Genomic DNA, 13056 nt, shown 5'->3' with positions numbered 1-13056 from the left:
TGGACGAAGACGTGCCGTGGAGAAAAAGCAATTGGAGCAATATCGACGAAAAAAGAACCACGAACTGTATGAGTTCTACGGCAACACGTACATAGTTAAGCACATAAAAATGCAACGAATGCCTTGATTAGGCAATGCTGTTCGCATGGTATATAATATGCTTCGGCGAAAAACATCTTCGACACGAGATATACTATATACACGACAACGGAAGCAAGCGCGACCACGCATTCAATCGAAGAATGTACAACAGGTGTGAGCTCGCAAAGAATAGAGGCAACTGATGAAGTTTTCTATTGTCGATCCGGACCTATTCAGAGTTTCAGTGTCAAAGGAAGAAAAGGGAAAAAAATTTTTTGGAGCGAACCTTCTCAGATATATGTATGTATAAAAACATTTCTATATATCTGGTTTCTCCACCTCTCCTCCTTATTTCGAGTTTCAGTTACTTGCTACTTAAATACACAAAATTTTCGCAATGCATATTTTGTTACTTTAAGACTAATCTTCCGCCGGCGGTTATGCGATTAATCAACTTAACAAAAGCAATGCTCTGCACCGGATTGCCACTATAATGATTGAAGTTGCGAGCCCAAAATCCCACTAAGGCCACGCAAATCGCTCAAAGCTGCTGGGACACATTTAATGTACATTGCTGAGCTGGCAACTGCGGTTTAGTCATTTTCACAATCTCTCAGAAATCGCACGACTTCCTCGCAACATGCCATAAATACCTATGAGTTGGACGGTTATATAGTCTTCTGCGGTTGCTGCTGCTGCTGCCGTCGGCGGTTGTGCCAAAGTTCTGCAACACCAGCACGCAACGCTGACTTTGTACCTCGGTTGGCAGCGCTTGCGGTCGTAAAATAGAAATTGAAGGCGTTCGTATAATTACAATGAGCCCACTCATCGGAATGACCACCAACCGGGCACACCCATACAAATACACTCGAATGGAACGGACATAAATAGCGAACACTATAATAAAGTAACGGCACACACACGCATGCACACCGAGAAATATCAGTTTCGTACATCGCCATTGACTTATATTTATGAAGCTGTGTCGGTAATAAAGTTTATGCACACACGCACACAAACACACACACATGCGCATACTCTTTCTTACACACACTTTAACCTCAACTGTGTGCTGTTGGCAACATTAGTTATGTCTGTGTTGATTTGGTTCTTTGTTTGTGTGTGTTTGTGTGCGCTTGTGTTTGTCCACGTTGGCCTTTCGTGGGCGTTGTAGATTGCCTAACATTTGCGGTTGCGTGATGGACACTTTAATGGGCATTTGCATGCATTCTGCTTTTGGTCCAGTTATTTTATGGTGGTCACTCAGGATTTAAAATGATGCGAAATCTACATGACTCTACAAGCACTTGAGATAGTCGAAATTTGCTGAATTTGTATTCGTACATGAGATGCTGACATGCATACTTTTGGGCGTTTCCGCTTATTTTAAGGATTTCAATCAAGTTAATTAAAGTGACCTTTACTATACTATAGTTATATCTACATATTTCTCTATAAGCTAACAATAGTGAATATTAATGTGAGCTCATAATTGCAAACAGGGTGTTGCGTACTGTAGTTTATTGCTATTGACTAACTAGCTCTGAGAAATATCATGAATCCGGTGCCTTGGGTTTCAGTTGAATAAAAATATTTTATAAATATTAAAAAATCGCTGTCAGATATAATAACCAATATATAACCATTTTATAACCAAAACACAGATAAAGTTTAAATATGAGTATATAATACCCAATATATTACATTTTTATAACTAAAACTCAAATTTTGTTTCAATATAAATGTTTGATGACCAATATGTAACTATACATTTGTTTGTCAAAAAAGTCTTGCAGTATTTTCGCTAGTTGGCGCCGAGAGCGCATAGTTCTAGTTTTATTCGTCGCATCGGGTCATGCTATACCTTTTTGAAAAGCTYATTWCACGCGCTAATACGTGTTTGATTGATTGTCGTTTCTTTTAAGTCTTTCCTGAGTTATAGCGTCGCAAACATGGAGCAAAATAAAGAGAAAATACGGCATATTTTACAGTACTACTACGATAAAGGCAAAAATGCATCTCAAGCCGTCAATAAAATTTGTGCTGTTTATGGACCCGATACAGTTTCCATTTCCACCGCACAACGATGGTTTCAACGTTTTCGTTCTGGTGTAGAGGTGGTCGAAGAAGTGCGCCACGCTCCGGAAGGCCTGTCGTCGAAAATTGCGATAAAATCGCTGAATTGGTCGAGATATAGTAGCAGCCGTAGTGGCATCGGTCAAGTGCTGGGCATGAGTTATCAAAAAAAATTTTATGAAGAATTGAAAATTCAATAAAAATACCGCAAGACTTTTTTGACAAACTAATATATAAGCATTTTATAAGCAAAACTCAGATTTAGTTTCAGTATAAACTGGTTTTTTTCGCTGTCTGATATAATAACCAATATGTAACCATTTTATAACTTATTTTATTATTTATTTATTTTTTTCGCTGCCTGATATAATAACCAATATGTAACCATTTTATAACTTATTTTATTATTTATTTATTTTTTTCGCTGCCTGATATAATAACCAATATGTAACCATTTTATAACCAAAACAATTTTTTTTTCCAGAATTAGTGTATGATAACCTATATTTAAGCATTTCATAAACAAAACTCACTTTTTTTGTTGTCGGATATAATAACCAATATTTAACCATATTTTTTTTAAATTAAATATTTGCTTATAAAAACTGATTAAAACTGTTGTCCCCCTGTATTGTATACTTTGTATTCTTACCTACAATGAGCTTTTGCTTTCATTGTTTATTTGCGAAATTCTAAATTTTATGCGTATTCCCAATCGGCTCCCAATTGGCCAAAGCTGTGGTCAGCAAGCATGCGACCTCCATCAACTGAATTGCTTGCCATTTTTGACTGAATTTCTTGTGACTGCGCTGTTGGTTTGGGAATTCAGCAATTGCACAAACAAATCTTAGCCTTATTGTGTCAATTAATCATTATAAATCTTAATGATTTACTAATGAAGGCAGGGGATTGCATGGAAATTTATTTTTGTTTATGGCTTAGGCTTTGGGATGTTGCAATTAGTCAACGAAGGTTGGAAGCATGGCAGTTTTTATTAAAACAGTAAGTTAAAATATTGGAAGGAATTTTTATTGAAAAAAAAATTCAGGAAATAATTTATTCAATAATTTACTAAATGGAAGGAAACGTTTCAGACGTCATTATTTTTGAATAGTTAAGATGAACGGATGCTCAACAGTCTAAAAAAATATTTTAAGCTCACAAAATATTTGTTCGCAATAAGAGCTTACAAGATTTCTTGCTTCAAAAAAAAATAAAAAATTTATTGACGAATAATATACTAAAAATCCTGCTCTTGCAAGTCTTTTATTGCTAATCATTGAGGATTATTCTTAAACTATTATCCTAAAAGTATTGAAGCAAAAATATTTACTTAACAAAACATAAAATCACATTTTCACWTTACTACTTTCCTCAGCTACATTTCAACGCTTGCCACAATAAAGCTTTTAGTATCTGACGCACAACAAAGGCATAAAAGCTTAATAGCTATGATCAGCAGTTAAATGCATTAGAACAAATCATAAAAGCGACATAGGAAAAAATAAAATGGTAAACTACTTTTTAATGTCCCCTTAGTGCAATATTTATTGCTAAAACAACAACAAAGCACGCATACGACTGAAATTTACGCCCACTTCACACAGTTTGCCACGAATTCACTCACACTGTAACGCCCCATTACGTCGTTGCTGTGCCACACACTGTAATTAAGCGGATGTCCTCGTTGCGAAAGGGCATGCAAGCATTGCGGAAACGTCAGTGGGTGTGTGTGTGTGTCGAATCACAGCACCTACATTTAACATGCCATTTTTATGTAATTAAATATTTTTTCTGCTCAAGCGGAATGTGTTGGCAGCGGCATTTACTATATATGTCAGCAGTTATTATATGTGCACATACACGTATATACAAGATAATATATGAGATATACACACAGATATAGTATAATATGTGCACTCACTTTGTGGCAGGAAATGTTGCGTGATTTCTTGCCACTCACAGGCCTTGCACATATTTATTTTTTACACACACGCATGCCTCCGCCGCTAAGGTGGCTGATGCCGTTAATGGGTCATTAGTATGCTCATTTTTATTCTATGCCATTTCAGTTGCACGTCTATCACTGCCTTAGCCGCTTTTTCATGCCACATTAAAATATACTAGCTTGCATGTGTGCGCACGTGTGTGTGTGTGTTTAGGCTTTGCGACTTGCCACACGCATTAATATTGGCCGGCGTTAATTGCCGCGTGTGGCAAGTGCAACTGATTTGCTGTTAATTAAGTGCGGCGGCAGCTGTCGACCGTGCAACAAAAAAACAAAAACAGAAACCAGAAAACAGAAAACAGATATTCGAACAAATGAACAGGCGAGCGCMGCTGACAGGCTTGCCACACCGGCAGCTGTTGTTGTTGCTCAATTAATCAACATAATCAACATGCTCAACGAAGCAAGTGGCGTACAGTTTATCATTAACATTGTATTATATAATATATATAATTTACATTTCTATATATGGAAAAAATATGACTCACTTCACCGCCAATTTTCCCATTTCCATTGCCTACTTTTATGCGCGCGCTTAATTTTGTTTGCTTACCTTAATAAATTGAAACGTCGCTATCGGCGGTAGGCGCTTGCTCTTCGGATAGAAGAAACTGCTGGCCGGATGTGCTGGATAGCGTGATGTGATGCGATAGATGACACCTTGTGGCGACGTCGGCCAATTGGGTGCGGTGAAGGTGAAGCCATTGTCGGTGCCCGCGTCCAGTGGATCCATTTCGACGGTCACCGTATCAATCCAAGAGCCGCCGACACAGAGCTGTAAGTAATTAAATACAAATAATGAAATTATTTATTAGTGGCGTTTTCAAGAATGCAGAAAGCTGCCAAAAATTTATATAAAAACTCAAGCAGTGTTGCCACATTTCAGTTTTGTCTTAGCAGAAATATATTTCTCGAAATTCTTACAGATTTTTCACTCAGAAGAAGTAACAATCTACTGGCAATACAGMAATACAAAATCGGAGATCAAGAAAATWTATTAAATTTGATTTGTWGAAAAAAACAATGYATACATTTMGKCCTTTTCATATTTTTTAACCTAAAKGGATTGACTGCAARGCATACTTAAGGCCGCCTCTACTATCACAAAATTTGAAGAAATTGATAATCGAAGCATACATTTAGGCATCTGTATGAATTGTTTTTTGTAGTAAGCTATATATTCCAGAGCCTTATAATATTAATTATTGACAACAACAACAAATTTGCATTTTTTCTATCAATTCCATCTATCTCTGGCAGTCATATATCTACAGTGCTACCAATCACATTGTGTCACACCATATAGTGTTGGAAAGGTGAGATTTAATTTTTAAGCTTCATTAAAACAAAAAAAAAAATCCATATAGTTAAAAAAAAAGTTACAGCTGTTCAAAACCGAGTGAAAATAATGAATAAATTCGCTATATTTTGAATCTTTTGTATAAAAAAGAGAAGAACGCCACGCAAGCCACCGATAAAATTTGTAATGCTGAATCAGTTCGTGTAGCACAAGGATGGTTCACTCGCTTCCGGTTTTGATGTGCAAGATGCACCCTCTGGTCGACTTATCGTTGAAAAAGTCGATGAAATTATGGACAAGATTGGCCACGACCGACATAAGTGTATCTCGACCTTTGGGTACCACATGAATTGTCTGTGAAAAATTAAATGGATTRAATTAACATCTGGGATTCTTTGCTGAAACGAAATGAAATCGAACAATTTCTGAAGCGTATGGTAACAGGAGACGAAAAGTGGATCAAATACGACAACAAAGTGAGAAAGGGATCATGGTCCAAGCGTAGTGAAGATTAACAAGCGGTCGCAAAGCCAAGATTGATGACTGGTAAGGTTAAGCTGAGTGTTTGGTGAGATTGGAAGGGAATCATTCACTATGAGATGCTTCAGCCTGGTCGTACGATTGATTTTACACTTTACTGTCCACAACTGATGAGATTGAAGCAAGCAATCGAAAAAATGATCAAAACTRATCAACAGAAAGGACTCCGCCTTCCAGCAGCACAACGCTAGACCACACACTTCATTGATAACTCGACAAAAACTGGGWGAGCTTGGACGGAAACTTTTGAGGCATCTGCCATATAGCCCTGGTCTTGCACCAGCGGACTACCATTTGTTTCGGTTACTGCAGAACTCTCTTAATGTAGTAAAGTTGGCTTCAAAAGAAGCCTGTAAAAATTACTTGATGCAGATTTTCGCAGAGAAACCGGAAGCACTGATGAAATAATTTCTCTTGGGGAAACATGGAAAATTGCGGTTGTTCGAAATGGRGCATTTTTGGTTCATAAAAGCTTATTATAAACATATAAAAAATATGTTGAAGTTTGTTTAGAAAWACGAAAAAACTTTTTCGACTACCCTATAATTATAAGACTTTCTAAAGAAATGAAATGAAATTMCTAACTGTTTACGACAAAGTTACGAAAAATTAGAATTTACATAATTCTAAGCGCATTTCATATGAGGGCTATGCAACAATTTGTACTTGAATACTTTTAGGCGCATTTTTCTTTCCTTTTCGTGTTTGGAAAATTTCCTACAAGAAATCACAGCTCAGTTCATCCATCAGTTCAGCAGTCGTTTTCCAATATGCTACCACTTCTCCGAAACGCATTTTAATTTCTTTAATTTCACAAGCAAAACCAAATCGTGAAAGTAAAAATGAGACATTCGTCATCCGCCAACGTCGTTGCGAGAAGGTAAAAATAAAATTTCATTTACCGAGCAAATAGAAAATCCAATTACTTTTTCCCACCCACACAGCAGCGCTGCAAAGCACTAATGACAAAGCATACTTTTCAGCGCGCAAATAAAAAGCAAATACGCATATAATGTTCAACCACAAGCTTACAAATGAGTTTAAGTACGAATATTTGTGCAGCAATCTTGGTCGTCGCATTAATTGGAAAAGCATTACTGTCAGCTTAAGGCTATCGATAATGATATTCATTRCTCGTGACTCAAGCGCTAGCAGATACATTGATTGCGCCTAAGTGTATGCTATGCAGACATAAAAATGTAATATATAATGTCAATGCTATTAATGTAAATCAGCGCAAATCGCATTAGTGAGAGTGATATGAAATGCAAAAAGATCGAGTGGGTGGAGTAACGTAATGCRGGAAAATGTGTGGGGAGAAGTTCAGTGGCAGTAAGAAAGAAGCCAAATAGTAGTGGTTAGGATATAAAGCAGGGAGTAAAGAGGCTTATGAGCGCTTATAAAAAGTAGAAGCGGTCACTCTGTGGGGTTTACGTAGAGTGAGTGTTGGTGAAGTGGCAACGCAGCAGAGGATTGTGGTTGAGCGCTCAACGCTTGCTGTGTACGATATGCGAGGCGCTGACGTACAGACACAAACAGAAGCAATCAAATTGAAATCAAAATCCAAATACAAATCGAAAGCAATTGAAGCTGAAAGCCATTGRTGTCATTGTAGATATATCGTACCGATAACGTAGCAKTTGTTTTGTTGTTGTTGTTGTATACTCTCACTCACAAAAATAGTCAACAATTGACAGTTAGTATGCGTTCAACGTAGAAACAAGTTGAAAGTAAGCGCCGTGGTGGTTAGTTGCGGGTGCACARTGAGCGCCACAGCCTGTTGTTGCCTAAGCTGATGAGCGAAATGTGACGTGACAGCTTGTAGAGTTGGTTGCGGAGTTTCTGCGGTCATTGACAAGTCAGTTGAAATTGTCAGGTACGAATGAGAGGTATCATGACAGCGTACCATAAGATGACGCATCCTTTCGGAGTGAAGCTTTTACCAACCACTTGAAACCTTCAAAAGCCTGCTGTGTAGCTATTACTTGGACGCTGATTTACATGGCCTCTCTTATCACAAGCCCTTTGTGTAGCCTGCACCCACCGAACCGCAACATACTTCAGCACCAACCAACACTACCGTCAGCATTGCCGTCACGTTGCATATAATTTKATTGGTTTGCCTTGCAAGCTTGTTGCCTACTTGCCAATGTTGTTGTTTTTACGCTGCTTCTCAGCCGCCGTAACCGTTACAAACACACACAACAAATACGTCAGCATAATCTTAATGACATTGTCGCTGCGTATTTAGCGACCAGCGTTGCATGCAACATACTTACTTACGCTGGCTGTCGTCTGTCGTCTGCTCATTCACCGCTCATTCACATCAATAATCAGCTCTGCGTGTCGGCGACCACCAACGCTTGCGGTGCTTGTGGTGTACTATGMATTAATGTCGCTGCTAATAAATTGGTTTGACAATTGACAATTTGAGTGCGCCGCSCGTGCAGCTAAGGTAAGCGTCTGCCACAAACATGTGTGTGTGCACTTGTGCGTTTATGCTTTGACTTACGACAATAACGCTTCGCTGCACATGAATAATGCATGCTAATTCTGCATATTGTATAAATAATTGTGGCGAACGCGGACACATTTGATAAGCAGTTGGAAATGGAAATGCTTGCGGGAACAATTCGGGATAGGCTTAGAGGGAAGATAAGCTCTAATGTGCTAAGGAGTTATTACATAGGTAAGTCGGTAGAATGCCGATCCATCGACGCAACTATGGCGCCACCGCTGCTAAAGTCCTCTCACTCTATTTGTTCCCCTCTGAATCACTTCAAAATTTCGATGAAGTTCATTAGTACCAAAAGTTTTATATATTCAACGTCCAAAACTTTACCCTCGACCTTTAGATGCGATTCTTTGAAGATATTTCAAAGTCATATACTTCTGAATACTCTGGAGCTGTAGCTTTTCATCCATTCGGACGACGTTGGCTATGCGCTGTCTCTTAATTCGTTGACCTATGTCAATGTGGTCGTATATCTCGAACAGTTCATCGTACCATCAACTGCAGTATACGCCGCTGCCAATGCGCAAAGGACCATCAGACCATCARAACCTCTGTCCACTTGTTCAGCAAATCTTTTACGGAGTCGAATTGTAGCCTGCTCTGGCTAGTTCAGCTGGTTGACAGTTTCCAGGAATATAACTTTTTCCTGGAACCCATTGCACGATTATCCTGAAATAGGATGTAAGATACACGAAGAGATGAAGGCATTCTTACATTAACATTGACGAAACACTAAGATACTTTAGTGATTTCAAGGCCGCCTGGTCGTGCACACACTCCTTGTCAGAACAGCAAGATTTTTTTTAATTTCGGTGACCTCCGCTGGGAGCACACTGCAGTAGTCTGGTAAATGGTGGGCGATTTTGGGATCTAGGTTTGCAGAAAAGACGGGAGACAGGTGATCGCTTGATTACCTAGTTTGGAATCATTAAAACCAAGGGAAATTCAGAGATTACTGCGTATGTCTAGTTCTATCGGGCTAAAAGCKAATTTACGATTAATATATTTAAGYTCAAATTAGATTTTTGGCATCAACGTCCAAAAAACTGGACATCTAAGTAACTTTATTCATTAATTTTAGCTTCGCACCCCACCGAGACCAAAAGYAGGATCGGTTTGCATTGAAGTTGTACTAGACTCCTAACCCTTAGCAACCATACTTTTCATTTATGACAGAAATATCTCATTCCAAAAAAAAATTAATTAATTTTTTTCCAACGACGCCGGTAAGAACTGGAAGTTAATATGACCTCTGGCTCTCATTATTGAACAATAGAAATACTTAGTGCTCTATACCTGAGTTAAAATGGAATATCCGCCGATGACAATACAGTATCGCTCCCATCAGTCATTATTAGAGACAGCCTAGTTTCAGAAAGACAGTGGGCTCAACCAGACCGAGCTATGCAACTTTCGTACTTAGAAAGTTTTTAAAAGATGTTAAGTAATTTCAAGAGGTCCATAATTTCCCTATGTATGGAGAATTCTTATTTCCATTCGGCTACTTCAATACCACTTTCTACTTAGCAGAAGGGATGTGTAATTAAAGAGTTTTACAAATATCCATAAAGCCGAAGAGTCCACCACTTCGTTCAACTGTTCAACTAATTTTACAATATTTAAAACAACATATTCGGAGAGACCTTACCACTGTTTACCTACTCATCTACCAAACTCTTATCATTTTCCATAGTTACAACCATTTTTCAGAAGTTCAGTTACTTGCRCATAACCCGATAGGTGTCATTTTCKTACATAGAAAGTTTTTCGAAATAGTTAAGTAAGTTCCGACATTCCATAAATTCCACCTATTCAGAGAGTTCTTTTTACCGTTCGCCTACTAACATACTATTCTCTACTTTCCAAAAAGTCATAGGTCATTTCAAAGTTTCCATTACCTCTATTAAGCCGAAGAAGCGGTTTAGCCGATCAGCTAACTTTGCAGGTTTCATAAAGTTCAAGTCTTCCATAAATTCCATCTATACCGAGAGCCTTCGCCTACGTTTTCCTACTGACATAAAAAATTTCCAACATTATTAGGTAATTTCAGCGTTTCCTTAACCTCCATGAAGCCAAAGAGTTCTGCTCACCGTTCAACTAACTTTAAAGGTCCCACTCGGAGAGATCTAGCCATCCTTCGCCCACTCATCTACCAAAATATGCTGAGCGAGCATTTCAGAGAATGATACATCTCTCCGGAAAAGTCCGTCCTACAAATTTATCAAACTGTTCTGGCAGATATCAGAGTCAGCAATGGACTATCCGCATAAGTTAAAACTTCAGATCATAAAATGCATGGGTTTGTAAAAATATTGGCGTGCAGAATAGTTAAAGAAGGTGGATTATTTACAAGATATTAGTTCCTTTAATGTTTTTCTTGAACCGCGGCGATAGCGTAGTATGTACAACATCCATGGAAGCTTAGATAGCTACGAAAAAACTTCAGTGCTTGTTTTCCAGTACTGAAATATTGGCTGTTCGAATTTAAGGACCTAAACTTCCATTCAGCTTTCATATCAAAGTTAATGGGTTAGTTGTGTCGAATTGCTTTATCTCTACAACTTGCTCTGTTTGGCAATAATTTATATCCCGTCAAATGACGGGAAAACCAGTTTAGGTAGAGTTCTCATCTWGTTAGTTCCTTTCCATATTGCTATAAAGAACCACTGTGCTTTCGGTCTTGAAGAAGCAATAAATCATAATTAAAAGTTTCTATATAGATATTCTACATTTGTAAGGGAAGCTGTAAAGAGAACTTTCATTTTCGTACAGTACATTAATCTATGTAGATCCCCTGTGCCTCCCAGTGTCCATTAACTATACTTAATTTACCAAAAAAATCCCTTTAATGCTGCCGGCTGTCAACTATGCTCTACAACTCGCACCACTTCACAAGCTGCCAATTAATTTACCTCATTTGCCATTACTTACTTATACTAGCTCGCATAGTCTGCCTGTGAGCGAGCTTTTGCTAGAAACATGTCTATTACACCATGCCACTCACCTGAAACGAATCGACGCCGATAAACCAATCGGGCGATGGCACAATGCGTGTCATTAGCGACACCATACTGTGATTGCTGTCGACAAAGAATTTCGTCTCCTGCCGGCCGTCGCCCACCAGCACAGCCGGTATGTTGAACTCGTCGAAAACGCTGCGTTCACCAGTAACAGCTCCAGCGCCACCCCGCGCTGCGCTCGCCGTTGGCACAAAGCCTGCAAATGAATTTCCGTTCACGGCGTTTTGTTGCTGTTGTAGCTGTTGATAGTGCATCTGTTGTTGTTGCTGCTCGCCCACAATGCTGTCCAGCAAATCACTTTTGCCAGTTTCAGCGAATTGTTTGACGCCCGCCGTGGCCTGCTGGCCGATGTGGAAGAGCGCATAAGATGCGTCGTGGGTGCGGCCTGCAAGAAAGAGCAAGATGGTGGCAAAATGAGTAAGCTGTAGGTCAAATACAGAGTGTGTTGAGASCTTAAGTGTATGCCGCATATTGAATGAATAAGAATAAATTAATTAAGCGCCCGCCAGCTCAAGCGCGCTCGGTCAAAGCGCACAATTAAAAATGTATTACAAAGAGTGTGAGTGTAGCCAAGAAATGAACAGAGCCAAGTGGTGGCTGAAGAAATTGCGCCGAAAGCAAAACACCAGCAAGGACGGCGACAAATTAGAAAGAGTGAAGAATTACGCAAATTATTCACAGAAAGCCGAAGCGACGACAGTGTTTACTTTGCTCGGTTAAGACAATGCAAATAATTGGTTTGTGGGTGGGGCAAGTCATTCTGTGCGACATTTAGGTCAGTTACCAACTACTACGGCTGGTGAAGAGTGGCGGAAGCGCCACCAAGCTGCTGAATTGAATGCAGTTCAACGATCTTGAAGTGACGGAGAATGTTTAATTAATTAGACGTTGAAAATTGAAATGGAAAAGTAAGGGAATGTTAAGGCTAGATAAGATATTATGTAAATGTTTGCAAAGTATTTAAAATATGACAATTTAATAAGAGAAATTTTTGAGAAGTGTCCAGTAGATAATGCTTAGAGTTAATATTTGTGCTTGTCACTTTTAACAAATCTTCAGGTTTTTTAATGTAAGGAAATTAAAAATCAAATAAAAAATATAGAAGTTGAAATAAAAAATATAAAAAATATAAAAATTCCAAATTTTTCAAAATGTTTGCAAAATATGTTGTTTCTGTTCTAAGTTTAAATTAAAATAAATTTTTCGTTAAAAAAAAAAAAAAAAAAGATCTTTCATTTTACTTACAATTCTTAGAGGTTTCCATTATTGATACATACATTCGGTTTTTTTTAAATTTAAATAATGTTTCTTTCAATTCTGAATTTAAATATTTCATTTCATTTATAATTGTTTTTAATTTTCATTATTATTTATTGAAAATTATTCAAAAATTATGTATTTCCTTTACAAACTGTCGCATACAACTTTAGATCTCACCGCTTTACCCTTATTCATTGAAAAAAACATATTTATTTCACAACTTGGATATGAAAATATTTATAAAAAGATTTATTTT

General features: G+C 38.0%; 1 protein-coding gene across 1 annotated transcript in view; it reads right to left on the bottom strand.

Moving 5' to 3' along the window:
• LOC108968596 (spondin-1) overlaps positions 1 to 13056 on the bottom strand; it is a 165737-nt gene that overhangs the window by 20141 nt on the left and 132540 nt on the right. Inside the window, exons 2-3 of the mRNA XM_018932720.1 lie at positions 11525 to 11925; positions 4719 to 4940 (exon numbers count right to left, since the gene is read on the bottom strand). Coding sequence (XP_018788265.1) covers positions 4719 to 4940; positions 11525 to 11925 — 623 coding nt within the window. The remainder of the gene's footprint in view (positions 1 to 4718; positions 4941 to 11524; positions 11926 to 13056) is intronic.

Source organism: Bactrocera latifrons, unplaced genomic scaffold (assembly GCF_001853355.1).
Source record: "Bactrocera latifrons isolate USDA-ARS-PBARC rearing strain unplaced genomic scaffold, ASM185335v1 scaffold_220, whole genome shotgun sequence".
NCBI classification, from domain to species: Eukaryota; Metazoa; Arthropoda; class Insecta; order Diptera; family Tephritidae; genus Bactrocera; species Bactrocera latifrons.
The sequence above is the reverse complement of the archived record's forward strand: the minus strand, read 5'-3'. Positions and strand labels throughout refer to the sequence as shown.